Source organism: Protopterus annectens, chromosome 9.part0 (assembly GCF_019279795.1).
Source record: "Protopterus annectens isolate FY-2018-M chromosome 9.part0, PAN1.0, whole genome shotgun sequence".
NCBI lineage: Eukaryota > Metazoa > Chordata > Ceratodontiformes > Protopteridae > Protopterus > Protopterus annectens.
The window spans coordinates 1,811,528,651-1,811,544,220 of NC_056743.1; the positions used below are offsets into that span (position 1 = coordinate 1,811,528,651).

Consider the following 15,570-nt stretch of genomic DNA (forward strand, 5'->3'; position numbering starts at 1 on the left):
TGAGCAGTGCCCCCCCCCCCCCAGCTGGGAGGCATCCATGGTCACTGTGGTCTTGGGACATCCCCTGACTAGACCAGAGGAATGAATCCACCACAGAAGAGAGTCCCTGCACACTCAGGAGATTCAAACAGGATGGGACACTGGCAGATCTAATAAGGACAATTGAAAGGCAAGGGTCCACTGAAGAATCTGCATGTGAAGGCACGCTAAGGGTTGCAGGTTGATCATGGCTGCCATAGACCCTTACGCCCTCAGTACTGCTTCTGCTGTCAGAGATTGGGCTTGAAGGATGTAAAGAACATGTATCTTTAGGCTGTGAATTCTGTCTGGGGTAAGGAAATCTTTTGTCTGGTTAGTGTCTAACCAAGCCCCAATGAAGTCTAAGATTTGAACAGGGACCTGTGATGACTTGTTGAGATTGATGGTGATGCCCAGCCTCTGTGTTAGTGAGAGGAAATAATCCCTGGCTTGACAAAGCTGATGCTTGGAAGGGGAAGCAAGGAGCCAATCGTCCAAGTAAGGGAAGATCTGAATACCCTGAAGCCTCAGATGTGCCGCTACTACTGCCATCACCTTGGTGGACATCCTGGGGGCTGTGGTGAGACCAAAGGGAAAGGCTTTGAACTGATAATGATTGGCTCCTAGCCAGAAGCAGAGGAACTTCCGAGAGCACCTGTAAATCTTGATATAGTAGTATGCATCCTGGAGTTCAATCAAGCACATCCGGTCATTTGCCTACAGGAAGGGCAGGATGGACTGAAGTGTGACCATCTGGAATTCTGCATTGGCAACTGACAGGTTCAAGGTGGATAGATCCAAAATGGGTCTTAGGTCCCCCATTTTCTTTGCCACTAAAAATAACTTGGAATAAATGCCTGATCCAGACTGGTTGGGGAGGACAGTTTGGATGACTCTTTTTATTAGCAGCTTTTCTATTTCTAGAGCTGCTTCCTCCCTTTGTATGGGTGGGACATCCGTGAGGTATTTCAGTTGAAGGGGAGGTTTGAGGAATGGAAATGAATAGCCCCTGGATATGATCTGCTGATGTTGATATGGATCTGTTGATATGGACTCCCATTCCATTGGGTGTAGCGATAACTGGCCCCTGACTGCCTCCAGGGAGGAGGGGCTGCTGCCCAGTTCTGTCCAAGAATGTTTCTCCAGACCCATAGTTTCTCTGACCCCCTCTGCCTCTAGGGCGGCATTTATCATAACCCCCTCTGCCTCTAGGGGATGGTGAGTCCTCAGTGTCCTGGAAAATGCCTGAGACTTCCAGAACCACATCTTCTTAGCCCCTTGCTGATTACTAGAAAATGATCTTTGAGGGGAAGAGAAGTGGATCCCAATGGCAGACAGTGTCTTCCCGTCCTTCTCACTCTGGATCAAAGTACAACATACCGACTTCCCAAACAGGGAAGAACTGTTGTACGGGGCATTGGTGAATGACACCATAAATGGTTCTGAGAACTAACATAGCTGGAGCCAGGCATGTCGCCTGGTGGCAATGCCTGTACCAGCAGCCCTAGTGGCTCCTTCAGTATCATGGGAAAGGAGACACATGGATGTGTTAGTGACTGACGTCAGAGTGCCCATTCGAGTGGTAAATGCCTTCTTGTCTCCATCCGACATGGTTCCAGGGGTTGACTCAGCGATTTCTTTTACTAGATCTTGCTGCAGCCAAATCACATGTGCCATGTAATTCAGCACTCTTACTGAGAAGGTGGTTGAAGTGTGCACCTGCTTCCTGAATCGATCCATTGTCCTTGACTCTCGGTCAGGAGGATGGACCGAAGAGCTCTCCTAAGCAAGCTCTTTTTTAGTGGTAGCTGCCACCACCATAGCATCAACTGGGGACCCTTTTTTCCAAAGCATCCTATCTGAAGGGGGGCTAAGGACTTTGTCCAGGCACATTGGGATGGGCTCCATTGTGTCTGCTTCTTTCCACACCTGAGATGTTATAAGGTCCACTAAGGGATCAGTGGGAGGGGACACCCAGGAAGTAGATGGGCCTGTGCCAAATGCCTCTAGGAACAGTGATTCCTCCAGGGTTGGTTTTTGGGCAGACCAACTCCCCTTTGGTGGAGGAGTTCCATGATGTCTCCAAAGGAGACATCCTCAGGGGTTGACCGCAGGGAACCTTTCCCTTCCTCCAAATCAGTGTCTTCGGTGAGGGACTCCGATGAGGAGTCAAAGTGCCTCCTTTTGCACTTCCGTTGGCGAGGGATCTCCTCAGTGGGAATCTCTGGGGAGGACTTGCAAACATCCTTCTGCTCCCAAGAGGGAGCTTCCTGAGGCAAACTGGCAGCAGGCTGTCCCTGAGATGGCAGGATGGCCGGGGCCATACCCAAAACAGAGGGAGTCGGGGTGGATTCCCAGGATGAGATGGTCAAGGTTCTCAACAACATCGAAAACCTTCTCTACCATGTCAAAGGCCAAAGGAGAATGGACATCCTGAGAAGTGCCAGAAGGAGCTGTCCTCCTCTGACCTGATGAGGAGTCAGAGCCAAGACTCCAGGAGCCAAAATGCTGAGGGGAAGACTGTGCTCTGACATACTCAGATCTGACAGCAACCCTTCGGATCTGATGCTGAGGCTACGGCTCTGAGAGCTTGGATCCAACCAGGTCAGATCCAACACACCCAAGGCAATGTCTGGCATCAGGGTACAAGGTACCATTGGTGCTGACCCCTCAACTCCAAGTGTCCTCGAATCTAAGCATTCCAAAACCAAAGGTCAGATCGGAGAAGGAGTAATCGGGGTAAAGAAAGATTGCGAGCTCCCTGCTCCAGAGGGAGAGGGGATGGGTAAGACTCCCATCTGGATTTGGGTGTGGACAAACTTCTGCATCATCCTATCCATCTCTGCTTCACTTATTCTCTGGGTAGAGTGAGAGGAGGAGGCTACTGACACCGGTCTGGAGTGCTGATGAGGGGAAGCCTGAATGGGAGACCGAATCCAGGACTCTTCTGGCTCAGGGGAAAACCTGGGAGAATAGAGCCAGGGAGATCCTGGTCTGGTTGCTGGCCTGGTTTTTGGCGGAGGTCCTGCCAGAGCTGAGAAGTCAGGTGACTGCTTTTTAGGCCTATCTTTTTTCGGCTTCTTTCATTCCCTGGGCCTCTTAGTAAGAGTTTGAGTCCCAGTGGCCTGGGAAAGTGAAGAAGTTGAGGCCAATGCAGAAGCCAGGGGCTACCTTCCCCGAGGAAGGAAGTAAGCCCTTCAAAATAAGCTTATCTCTCCTGTCCTTGAGTACCACTGGGTTAAACCCTGCACAGACAGGACAGGAGGTAAGCAGATGAGCAGCCCCCAGACATACCATGCATAGAGTGTGGCCATCAGCTGGGACAGTTTATGGCCACACTCTGTGCACTTCCTAAAACCTGGTTTTGAGGTATCAGCCATACTCCAAAGACAGCCCCACAAAACCACACACACACACATCCACAAGAGATATGGAAAGGGAACAGAAAGGAGAAGAGTTTTTTTTTTTTCAACAACTAAACACGGGGTGGGGAGGTAGAAAGTAGAGATAGAGTTAGAAAGATTAAAGATATAGAAAAGGGTCCAAAATATACACACTTACCCAGAAAAAATGTTCAGAGCTCAGACCACAGTGCTTACTTTTCAGCGGCAAACGAGATCTGAAGGGAGGAAGGAGACAGTGGCATTGTGGGTAAGGGGAGCAGCTTGGAGCTCGGATCAGATGCTTGTTTTGCGGCCAAGTCAGATCTGCTATGGATCCGTAACCCACAGGTTGAAGTCCAAATGAAGTCAACTACTTCAGATTGAGAATTTAACAATGAGAATGTTTAAATATAAGTAGAAAATTTGGGAATTAATGAGAATAAGAAAAACAGAATACGAAGATGTGAATGAAGAAATGAAAAATTATCAAGAAAAATGTGGAAAATAAGAATTGATGATTTAGAGAAAGATAGGAGGATGTGGTATAATAATGCAGTGGGCATCTACTACACTATCATACTGGGAGATATAAATATCAACTGGCTAGACATATCCCCACACCACTCTTGCTGCAATATCAATCTATATAAGTTCACCCAGCTAGTTAACACCATAACCAGGCCTAATAAAATTAATACTAATGGCTCAGTCCTAGACTGGATTTTAGTATCTGACCCAAATAAGATTACGTCCACTGGTACACTCTCTAATAGTACAAGTGACCACTTACCAGAGCTTTATACAACGTGAATGTACCACAACAATTAATAAACATCAGTACAGGGTTACCAGAGATGAATCTCAGTTCTGTCCATCTAGCTTTAACCAAAGGTTGCTTAGCATTAACTGGGACGCACTAAAATCACTTCCTCTTGATGAGGCAGTTGAGTTCTTCAACTCACCCTTCCTCAGCATAATAAACAATCTCGCTCCCCTTAGATAAAAGAGAGTAAAGACCAACCAGGATAGTTGACTAATAAGATCCACTAAGGATCTCATGAAACGCAGGGACAAATCATGGAAAATCTGGCAAAAAAACAAAAACCCATCTGACCTCACCCAATACAAACAGCTCCAAAACCAGGTTATGCGCCTAGTACTAGAAATCAGAAAAGAACATTACCTTACATTACAAAATCAACACAAGCAAATCCCAAAGAAGTTCTGGAGCTCTTTCAACTCTTTATTAAACTCAGGCTCTAGTAATAATCCTTGCCCAGATACAAATAAAATACCCATTGAAATTGCTGCAACCTTCAACTGCTATTTCATAGATACTATAACTAATATGACCACTACCTTTCCCAAGACCAGCTTGTCCACAACAGGCCTCTCTACAGCTAACATCAGTACACCCCCTATTCCCAACTTTACTCTGTCATCTATACCCACTTCGACTATTAAAAAATAGCTTCTAAAACTCAAACCATGCACAAATGCCCCTGACAATATTCCCGCCAAATACCTGCAAATCTCATCCATCTCAATCGCTTACCCTATCAGCATACTTCTCAACAGATCTATCCAAGAATCCTATATGCCCATCATCTGGAAAAAAGCTTATATCTTCCCTCTACATAAGGGGGGGCCCCAACATTGACACCACCAACTTCCGCCCCATTGCTATACTATCACCCATCTCTAAGATTCTGGAAAAATGTATTCATTCTCAACTTCTTCACCATCTGACTTATAACCACATTCTCTCCCCCACCCAACACGGACTTAGGCCAGGACATAGTACCACCACTGCCCTCATATCCTTCATGGACACTGTCAACTGAGCCCGTGATGCTGGTAAAATTGTATCTTCACTATTTCTTGATCTTTCTAAAGCTTTTGATACTATATCCCACTCTCCCCTGCTAACAAAACTCTCTAACACAGGTACCTCACCTCAAACTCTAAACTGGTTCACTAATTACCTCATTAACAGGCAAAAATCAACTAAATAGCAGAACTCTTACTCCCCTTTCTTAAACACCACCACTGGTGTTCCGCAAGGCTCCATTTTAGGCCCACTTCTGTTTACCATATTTATCAATAAATTCCACACCACACTCTCTCAAGGCTCAGTCATCCAGTACACAGATGACTCCACTATCATCTGCACTGCAAACAACTCCTCAGACCTATACCAACTCACCCAAAATGCCCTCACCTCCACTGAAATTTGGATGTCTAATAATTATCTTGCACTGAACCCCAAAAAAACCAAACTAGTAATCTTTGCCCCAAAAAGTCCATACCCCTACAAAAAGAGAACTTTACCAACAATTCAGTCACTAAATGGTACCATCATCGACATTGTACCTAGCACAAAACTCCTAGGTGTCATCATAGACGAAAACCTCACATTCGACCTGCACATCCTGTCCAATGTCAAAAAGACATCAAAAGCTTAGCACTCTCTACCGGCACAAACATCTACTCAGTGCATCAGTCCGACTTTCCTTGCCTCTTCTTTTCTATTACACTCTCTTTTATACAGTGCTCCCCTCCTCACCAACATTTAGTCCTCTATAAAGTCCAAACTAGACTCATGCTACAACAAAATTGCTAAGTTTGTAACTAACGCCTCCTACTCGTCCTACCACTGCTTATCATTACGCAACCTAAAATGGCTTGAACTCTCTATCTCACCTTTATCCAACTAACTACAGCTCACACACTCATTCAAAATCCATCCATGTGCCCTGCTCTATCTTCTATACTTACTTTATAGCATCCTAACAGACCACTCTGATCCAACAACCAACTGCTCGTAAATGTAGAAAAACCCAAACTTTCGGCTGGTCAGATGCTTTATTTATACCATCCTAACAGACCACTCCGATGCAACAACCAACTGCTCATAAATGTAGAAAAAACCCAAACTTTCGGCTGGTCAGATGCTTTATTTATACCATCTTAACAGACCACTCCGATGCAACAACCAACTGCTCGTAAATGTAGAAAAACCCAAACTTTTGACTGGCCAGATGCTTTACTCCTTTACCATCGCAAAATTTGAAACTCCCTCCCCCAACACTTAGATCCACCTGCTCGGTAACCGTCTTCAAGGCATCTCTGAAACAACACCTCTCTTCATCTTGGCTGTGCACATATGCTAACACCACATCTCATATAACCTAACTTCAACCATCACAACTATTCTCACCCCCACTCTACAACTTTGGCATCCTCCTTTCACATCCACCTGTCTTTTTACTTACTCTGCCTCTCCAGCCTGCCCACTTCCCTCTTATACTAACCCTCATTGTCAAATTATTGATTCCTCCTGTCAACTTCCTTCTCTTCCTAACCCTTATAGACCTACCATTGAACCAGGTGAGACATTCGGGTACTCTCGCAGCCTACCTTAATATCATACCAACACTTATAGCTGCAACAATATCCAAAGACTTTCCTGATTCCTGCAACAGGACTCATATAGCCTATTGCTCAGCTATTACACCTCCTAAACATGTGAAAAGTTTAAGTACCTAGTCTCTAATTAATTCCTGTATCTGCTTTGCACCCACTGCATGAAGTGCCCTATATAAATTCTGGTAACTCAAAACTACTCATATGGAATATTCTCATGTATATACTCTGTATTGCTTGTATAATATCTTTAATTTGAGAATGATTACTTATGTACTGTTTTTTCACCAATTGTATAAGCTGCCAATAATGTCTATTAAATGTCTTTGTTAATGTAAATTCTGTATTGTATGTGAAATGCCTTATATGTGGAGCTTTTCTCCCTGGGACTCCACTGAAAATAGCTTCTGGCCCAGCTGGACAAATGCAAATAAATAAATAAATAAATTATGTAAATCCAAGGGAAAAATGACCAGAATAATTTATTATAGCCACTAAAGTAAGGAAAAAGTGGTGTCAGGATTTCCTATGGAGACTGGTAATAAATAAGTTAACAGTAAAGGGGGATATGTAATACAAAAGCAAAATTGAAAGAATGTGTTTATTTTGGTGGGATGAAAAGACAACAGATGAGTGACAATAAAACATGAACAAATGTGAACAAAATTCACTAAATAATATTTTAGAATCCTAAAATTAATACTGAAAACAGACCTGACATCTAGTAACAAAGCCCAAGCTGTAAACTAATTTGCCCTTCCTGTTTTAAATTACAGTTTTGGAGTGACTGATTGGCCCTAAAAGGTAGTGGATCAGTAGGACAGGAAAGTAAGAAAAATGATTCACATTTATCAAATGATATATAAAAATCAGTCTATACCAAGACTATATATTATTTGTTCTGAAGGAAGTATGGGCTTCCTCAAAATTGATTACATGTATATATCTGAAATCATAGAATTGCATACATATCTGCTGATCTCACCAGATCCAAACACAGTGAAAGTTTTTAAACATTAGGAGAAAAAGCCTAATATGACTTTCCTGCTTAGTTTAGCAGAAGCATATCTGTGTCAAGTGAGAATGGAAATCAAACCAGATGTAGACAAAAATCAGGCAGCAACTGAATGTGTCAAAAAAATCAAAAGAAAGACTATAAGGAGAAAGATCAGATAAGAAGGCAAGAAATATGGAAAAAATATAAATATAGTTGCAACTACAGAAAACTCCTGGAACAACCGCATGTCAATCGGAATCTGACACAGGAATAGTTAAGGGAAAGTGAATTTAAAACAAAAGATGAAAGGTTAATATCAGCAGCCCAGGATAGTAGACTACATACACGATGGTTTACAAAGCCAATTGAACATGTTGGAGAAACTGACAAATGCAGGTTCTATAAACAAGAACTGGAAACAGTCGAATATCTTTTTGCTGTTTGTGATATTCTAATGGCACAGTGCCTGCATCCTGAAGTGCATTATAATGTGGCAAGATTGTTTCATTGGGAATTGTGCAAACATCGCAAAACTGAAGATGAGAAGCAATGGAAACATGAATCACAAAGTATTATAGAAAACGATGAAGTTTATATTACATGGGATCACCCATTACCAACAGTTTAGAAAACAGATGTGAGAAAACCAGATGCAGTAGTTTGTGAAAAGAAAACAAAAGTAACACTGATCATTGAAACTGGTACACCCAGTGATTACATTGTCCTATGTACAGAAAGACACAAAGTTATAAAATACTAGGATTTACAGGCAGAAATGAGGGCAATGTGGATTAAGGGGCTCTGTATTAGAACAATGAAGTTTCAAAACTTTGAATGTTGTAATATCGAACCCTATTCAGCGAAAGCTGAAAATATCGAAGCAACAGAAAACCAAATTTTTTCCTAGGGAAAGAATTTGGTTGTCCATTTCTGTTGCTTCGGTATTTCCAGTGCTGTGGTGGAAAGTTACGTGTCGGGTTCAGGTAAGTGTGCGATTGAGTGCGGGTTAGGTTAGTTAGGGTTAGGGTGTGGGTTAGGTATGTATGTGATTGTGTGGACGTGAGGGTTAGGGCGGGTTAGGTGAGTTAAGGTTAGGGAGTGGGTTAGGTATGTGTGTGATTGTGTGGATGTGAGGGTTAGGGCGGGTTAGGTGAGTTAGGGTTAGGGCGTGGGTCAGGTAAGTGTGCGATTGTGTGGACGTGAGGATTAAGGCGGGGTAGGTGAGTTAGGGTTTGTGCGCAGGTGAGGTGAGTGTGCGATAGTGATGGACCTTAGGGTTAGGGTTTGGGTTAAGGTAAGTGGATAGATAGTGGTGTGTGTATAGTTTAGTGTAGGGTTAGGTGTAAGATTTTAGGTGTATGTGTGTGGTTTGCTGTTTGTTTGGTGTGCTTGTGTTGTGTGTATGTGTTTTGGAACAGCAGATTTTTTCCCTAGGAAAAAAGTTGCTGTTCTGTATGTTCGATATTTTCAGCTTTCGCTGAATAGGGTTCAATATTACAACATTTGAAGTTTTGAAACTTCGATGTTCTAATATAGACCCGATTAAGGATATCCAGACAATTGCAATAGTAGCAGGAGCAATGGGTCTCATAAAAAAAAAAAAGTTAGTTATATTTAGATATGTTACCAATACTTGCAACTCCACATGAATTCGAGGAGTCAGTTCTGGACACATTATGAGTGCTGCAAAGAACACTTTTGGCTAACATCAAAGATTGAAGCAATACTAATTTCATGAACCTTAATCATGCTTTGACTTAGGAATGGAGTACACTCTCGTTGTGGTACTAGAAATCCAAAAGAGCCGGAGAAATTAAACTGTTAGGTAAAGTTTGTTTGAGTTGAAGATTCTTATGTTTTTCAAATTTACTTTATATTCTTGGTAATGTTTTCATGGACACATAATTTGATTTGGCTGCTATCTGAGCAACAGACAGGCAGATTATAACCATTAATGATTATTTATCACTGTGGCAGCTATATGAAATAGTTAAATGCATTACTGTGAAGGTAACAGAACTGTCTTGTCTTCACATACTTAAAGTGTCTTCACTATAAGATAAGTGTAGAATTTTCAGTGCAGTCTTAGCCTTACTTGATCATAGTATCTTCACAACTATATAAGTGCAGAATTTTCATACCTTTATTTTTGGTTAGGCTGACTGCTTGCAGTTCCCAAGTAGTTATGGAGTCTGGTAAATGCACAGATTTAATGTGGGTAGCAAGCCTAGAAATAAAAAGGACTTGGATCAGCAGAACATACTTTCTATATTCATACATTCAGGTGAACTGATGATTAACTACTGGATAAGGCAATTATGTCTCATAAATAGGTATGAGTCTTCTAACTAGTTCTGTGTGACATAAAATGACCAATGAGCTACTGACACATTTAGGAGAGCTTTCAGGCTTGATTAAATGAGTTATTGTTTTCCCCCCCCTAACCAAAACCGAAAAAACCCTGTATTTAAAATTAAATTTATTCCATAACAAAAATTTAAAAAAAATCATGGAAAACAATTAAAATTTCTATTTAACAGCCATTAAAACCCCTAAAAAAATCCCCGGTTCCCTAATGAAAATTATATATTGAATTTTCCAAACTTTCCCAACTTATTCCCACAAAAAATATTTTTAATTTTCAGCACCCCAAAAGCTTACTTGTAAAGTATCTTCACAACTATAATAAAAATCCCCATTGTTCATGTTGCGCAAGTAGTTTAATGGGTTTTTTGCAAATATGGGTAAACAGTTTTTAAGGATTGACGGGAAAACCCTTACTTCTTTTTTCTTCTTTTTTACTAAATATTTTTCTGATGGCTTTTTGCCCTTTGGTTTGGCTCCGGGGGGGGTTTTTGGGTGTTTATTGATGGACTAACTTTTTAAAGCTTTGGCTAAAGAAAACCCAAAAAACCACTTATTGTTTGTCCTAAAAACTAAATACCTGTCCCCTATGATTTGGGTTTTATTCCTAAACACCCTAAAAAAAAGTAAAACATGCTTTAGAACATGAACTAAATCTTTTTCCCAAAAAGGGGTCTTTACTAACCCACCCACAAAGAAGGGATTCCATGAAAACTTTAATTCTAATTTTTAACATTTTCAAAATTTCCTTTCCCTTTTTACCCGGTTATTTTTTTAATTTAAAATTTTAAAAATTATTTTAAAATTTATATTAATAATAATTTTTAAAATTAAAATTAAATTATTTTAAAAGGGTTTTAAAATTAAAAACCCAAACCCCAAAAACCCAATTAATATTAAATTATTTAAATTTTAAATTTTAAAATTTTTTTTTTAAATTTTTTAATATTTTTTTTTTTTTCCCGTTTTTGCTGCAGATATTAAAAAATGGGCCAATTTTGCAAGGAAATAAGTTTGGTTCAATAACCCCCCACCCCATTATGCGTCTGGAGGGGGTTTTTTTTAAAGGGGGGTTGGGGTGAACCCCAATGGTGGTTTTTTTTTGGGTATTTTAATTAGGAAAGGTTATTACCATAAAGAAATGATTTAGTTGTCCTAAAGGGGCCCAAAAAATTTCAAAGGGGCTTTAAAATAAAGGAAACCCACGTTAACTTAATCCCCTAATTTAATAAAATTAAAAAAAAATTGCTAAACCTTATTTTATATATAATATTTTATATATATATATATATATATTTTATATATATATATATATATAATATATATTATATATATATTTTTTTTTTTTTTTGGGCTGATTTAATAAAACAACCATAAATAAAATATTTAAAAATATATTAATAATTTTAAAAAATATAAAAAAGTTTTGGACCTTTAGAAAAAAACAATACGAACAAATGCGGAAGATTTTTCACTGAAGTTTCCCCCTAAAAAGGAGTCTTTATCAATACTTAAACTGGGGGGCCCCCTGGATTTTTAGGGGGGTTTAGCTGGGGAAAATTTTTGTGAAGTGGAATGAATTGCTTTTGGTTTATTTTTTTATCAGGAAAGAAAGTAATTTGCAATTGTGCGGCAGAAAAATTTGGGGGGCCCTTCGGGATAAACTAAGTATTTTGTTTTTTTATCGGTAAAAGCCTGCTTTATTATACTTAAAAATTTTGTAAAAAACTTAAATTTAAATTTTTATAAAATTTTTTTTTTATATTTAATATTTTATTTAAATATAAAGTTTTTTTTGTTTGGTTCTGCTTAATATGTAAAAAAAAGCGAAAGAAAATAAAAGTTGGAGAATTGCACCCTTTTCCCCCCTTTGATGCCCCCTAAAAAAAAAAAAAATTGGCAGGAGTATTGGGGCTTTGAAGAAAAGGGGGATACCCCCCCAATGAGAGAAAAATTAAACCCGTATTTTTTTCCCTTTTTTCAAATTGGGTTTTTTTCCTAAATATTTTAGAAAAAAAAGAGCTTTTTTTAAAAGCTTTGGCTAAAGAAATTTTTTATTTGTGAGTAGAATTTCCAAACCCTCTTTTTGGGTATCTGTTTAGACCCGGAGGGAAATGAAAAGTTTGGGAGAATTAAAGGGGGGGTTTTTTGAAAAAACAGGCACTGAGTTGGTTAATTCAAGGTAAATTCTGGTATGTATTTTGAAAATAAAGATTTTTAATTTGAACTTATAAACACCCCTAATTGATGGGGGGTAAAATCTAGGTTACTCTATGAAAAACTGGTTCGTAAAAATGTCCAACAAGCACAAAATACAAGGAGGAAAATGCCCTTAAAAACCCTGCTTTTTTCATTTTAAAAAAAATTGGTCTACGGGGACTGAAAAGGGGGAAAACTTCCAAGGCTGAGGTTCACCAAACCCCTCTGTTTCCCAAATGCTGTTTGCTTTTTTTAATTATTTTTTTCCCCAAGAAATCTTTTAAAGGCTTTGTAAAGCACCTTTGCTTTTATTTTTTGGGGGGGACTTTTTCTTTTTAAATTTGGTTCAGTTTTTTTAAATTTCCCTGTGTTTTTAATTTTAAGAAAGTTTGGAAATTTTAACATTTAATGGATTTTATTAATCATTTCCCTGAAACCCAAATGTTTGGTAACTCCTAAAATTTTTGAAAGTTTTTAAATTTCCAGAAAGCATTTGTTTTAAAGCTTTTTTTTAATTTTCACCCTCATTTTATATTTTAAATTTATTGCCTCCATTTAAACTTTTAAATGTTTTGTTTTTGTTTTTTTTTAAGTTCGAGCACGGGCTTTTAAAAATCTTTTAAAAGTATTTTTAAAAATGAGTCACGGATGACTTTGGGGGACTCCGCAGTTTACCCGGGACCACCCGGCCCTGTACAAGGAGGGGGTTATTTTTACATTAAACTTTTGGGCGGGTTAAATCAAATCCCTGTAATTCCATGTCCTTCCTTTTTTTTTGCACTTTGTCTTTTTGTAATTTTTTAAAATTTGGGTTGCATTTAAAGGGGAAAGTGATCCATTCTGGTAAACTTTTTAAAGGGTATTTTAAAATTTCCTATTCCGGGGGGTTTTTTTTGTTTGTTTACATTTTTTTTGAAAAATTTCTCATTTTCGTGTATCATTTAGTTGCTTAATGCTCTTTTAAAATCACATTTAAAAAAATTTTGGAAGGGAAATTTGGCTTCCCCTACCCTAAAGCCTCCAAAATTCCCTGTTTTTTTTTTGGCCCAAAAAAATTTTTGGGTTTTTTCCCCAAAGTTTTCAAATTTTATGGGATTTTTTTTAAACTTTTTTTTTTTGGGGGGAAAACAAAAGGGGGTTTTTGGAAAAAAATTTCTGATTTTTTTTTTTAAATTTTGGGGGAATCTTATTTGGGGATCCCTGAGGGATTTTGGAGAAAATTTTTTTGATCAGTTTTTTGTTTGTGAAAAATTTTTCTTTGAAAATCTAAATTTTCCCCCCCTTGCTGTCCAAAAGCATTTGTTGTTGGGAGCAGCACAAAATTTTTTGGAATAGTTTGATTAAGCTTTTTTGCAGCCCCAAATACAACCTAGCAAATTACCCTTTGTTTCAAAAAATTTCGGTTGGACCTTAAAAATGACGTTTATTTTCAACCCAAAAAACACCCGTTTTTGAGATTTCAAAATTTAAAAAGGCTTTTATATAAGGTTTTTAAAAACCAAAAAGGGTCTTAAACAAAACCATCCCCAATTCTTTTATGACAAGTAGCCAACTTATTTGGGTTTTTCCCCCTAAAAAAAGGCCCAAACTTTTTGTTCAATTTTAAAGGTAGGCAAAAATCCCAGAAAATTTTTTGGAAAAGGGGGGGCTTAATTGAGAAAATGATGTTTTCCCCGAATAATAAAAGGACTCCTTCATCGGTCCAAAGAATCCGTGTTCAGGCCAGAACCATAATACCAGTAGCTTATAGCCCTGAAATGTAAAAAACCAAGAAAACCCCCTGGACCTTAAAGAAACTAGGGATCGTATTGGGTTTTAAAGGTAGGATTTAGATTGTAGCATTTCCTTTGGGAAAATGAGCCACAAAAAAAGGGAAAATTTGTTTTAAAGGGTTAGTTTTTTTTTTTTGAAGGGGAAAATTTTTTTATCCGGGATAATAAAAAACCCCTGTTTTCAATTCTCACTTTTCTTTGGTTTCAAATTAGCAAAACCTTGTTTTTCTTTTTTTTAGGCTTCAATTTGAAAAACCCTTCTACAAAACAAAAAAACAAAAAAATTAAAGGGGCTTCAATGGGGGGCAACAAAAAATTACCCCCCGATTTTGGAGAAGAAGTGTTTTTTCAGTTTCATTTTTTCCAAAAGAGCATCCCCAGAACCGGGGTTACAATTTTCCAAATTTTTTTAAAACCATTCTGTAAAACAACCCAAATTTTAAAACCCCTTTCCAAAGGGACAAAAGGGGAAGTGTTCAATTTACATAAAAAATTTAAAAAAAAAGGTTTTCTTCCAAGTGCAAAAATAGGGTATACTCCAACTGAAAAGTTGGTGCATTGTTGTAAATATTGAAACGTGATAAGAATACATTGCAAAAAAAGATGTTAACTTTTGAAAAGGCCTAAATGCAACCTTTCCTTGCTTTTACATAAAAATTTCAAAATTTACTTAAAACAAAAAAGTTTTTTTGGGTTTAAATCAAAAGTAAAAAGGATTTTTTCCAAATTTTTTTAAAAACGGAAAAAATCCCCAGTTCCTAAAACCCTTTAACAAGAGAAAAAAAAACGTAAAAGGCTCCAATATAACCATTTCTGTCCCCAATGCTCCACCATTACTTTTTTCCTCCACGGGGGTGATTGGCCCTTTAAAATTTAAAAAATAAAGGGGGTTTGTTGGCTGGTTAAAATGGCCCAAAATGGGTTTAAATAAAAATGCCCCTCCCTGTGTTTTTCTGCCTGGGGGCCAATTTTTACAAAAGGTTCATAGGTTTTTTTAGTAAATTTTTTTCTTAAAGGGGGGGCCGAAATTCCACACTCCCTTTTCTAAATTCTTCACAACACTTTAGGGGAAAGCTTGAAAAATTTTTTTCCCCTTTTTCCTTTTTTTTTTAGTTTTAAATCTAAAAAAGTTTGTTTTCAGGGAAGAATCACGGGAATTTTTTTTTTACAAAAAATAATTCCTATTTTAAGAAACTAATTTTATAAAATTCTTTAAAAAATGAAAGCCCAATTCGGGTTCTTTCTCATTTTTTGATGTTTTTTTTGGGTTATTAAATAAATTTGATGCCTTTAAGTTTTTATTTTTTGAATTTTTCTATTTTTTGCTTTTTTTGTAAGTATATTTTAGCTTTTTTTTTTCCCTGTCCTTTGTCAAATTTTTAATTCTTCCTGAAAGGGCCCCCCCGCCCCC

The 15,570-nt window shown here is 38.3% G+C and overlaps 1 protein-coding gene across 1 annotated transcript in view; it reads right to left on the reverse strand.

The window, feature by feature from the left end:
* Positions 1 to 15,570, reverse strand: part of LOC122812280 (venom factor-like) — a 2,973,268-nt gene that overhangs the window by 1,147,479 nt on the left and 1,810,219 nt on the right. The window contains exon 19 of the mRNA XM_044084681.1: positions 9,966 to 10,051. Coding sequence (XP_043940616.1) covers positions 9,966 to 10,051 — 86 coding nt within the window. The remainder of the gene's footprint in view (positions 1 to 9,965; positions 10,052 to 15,570) is intronic.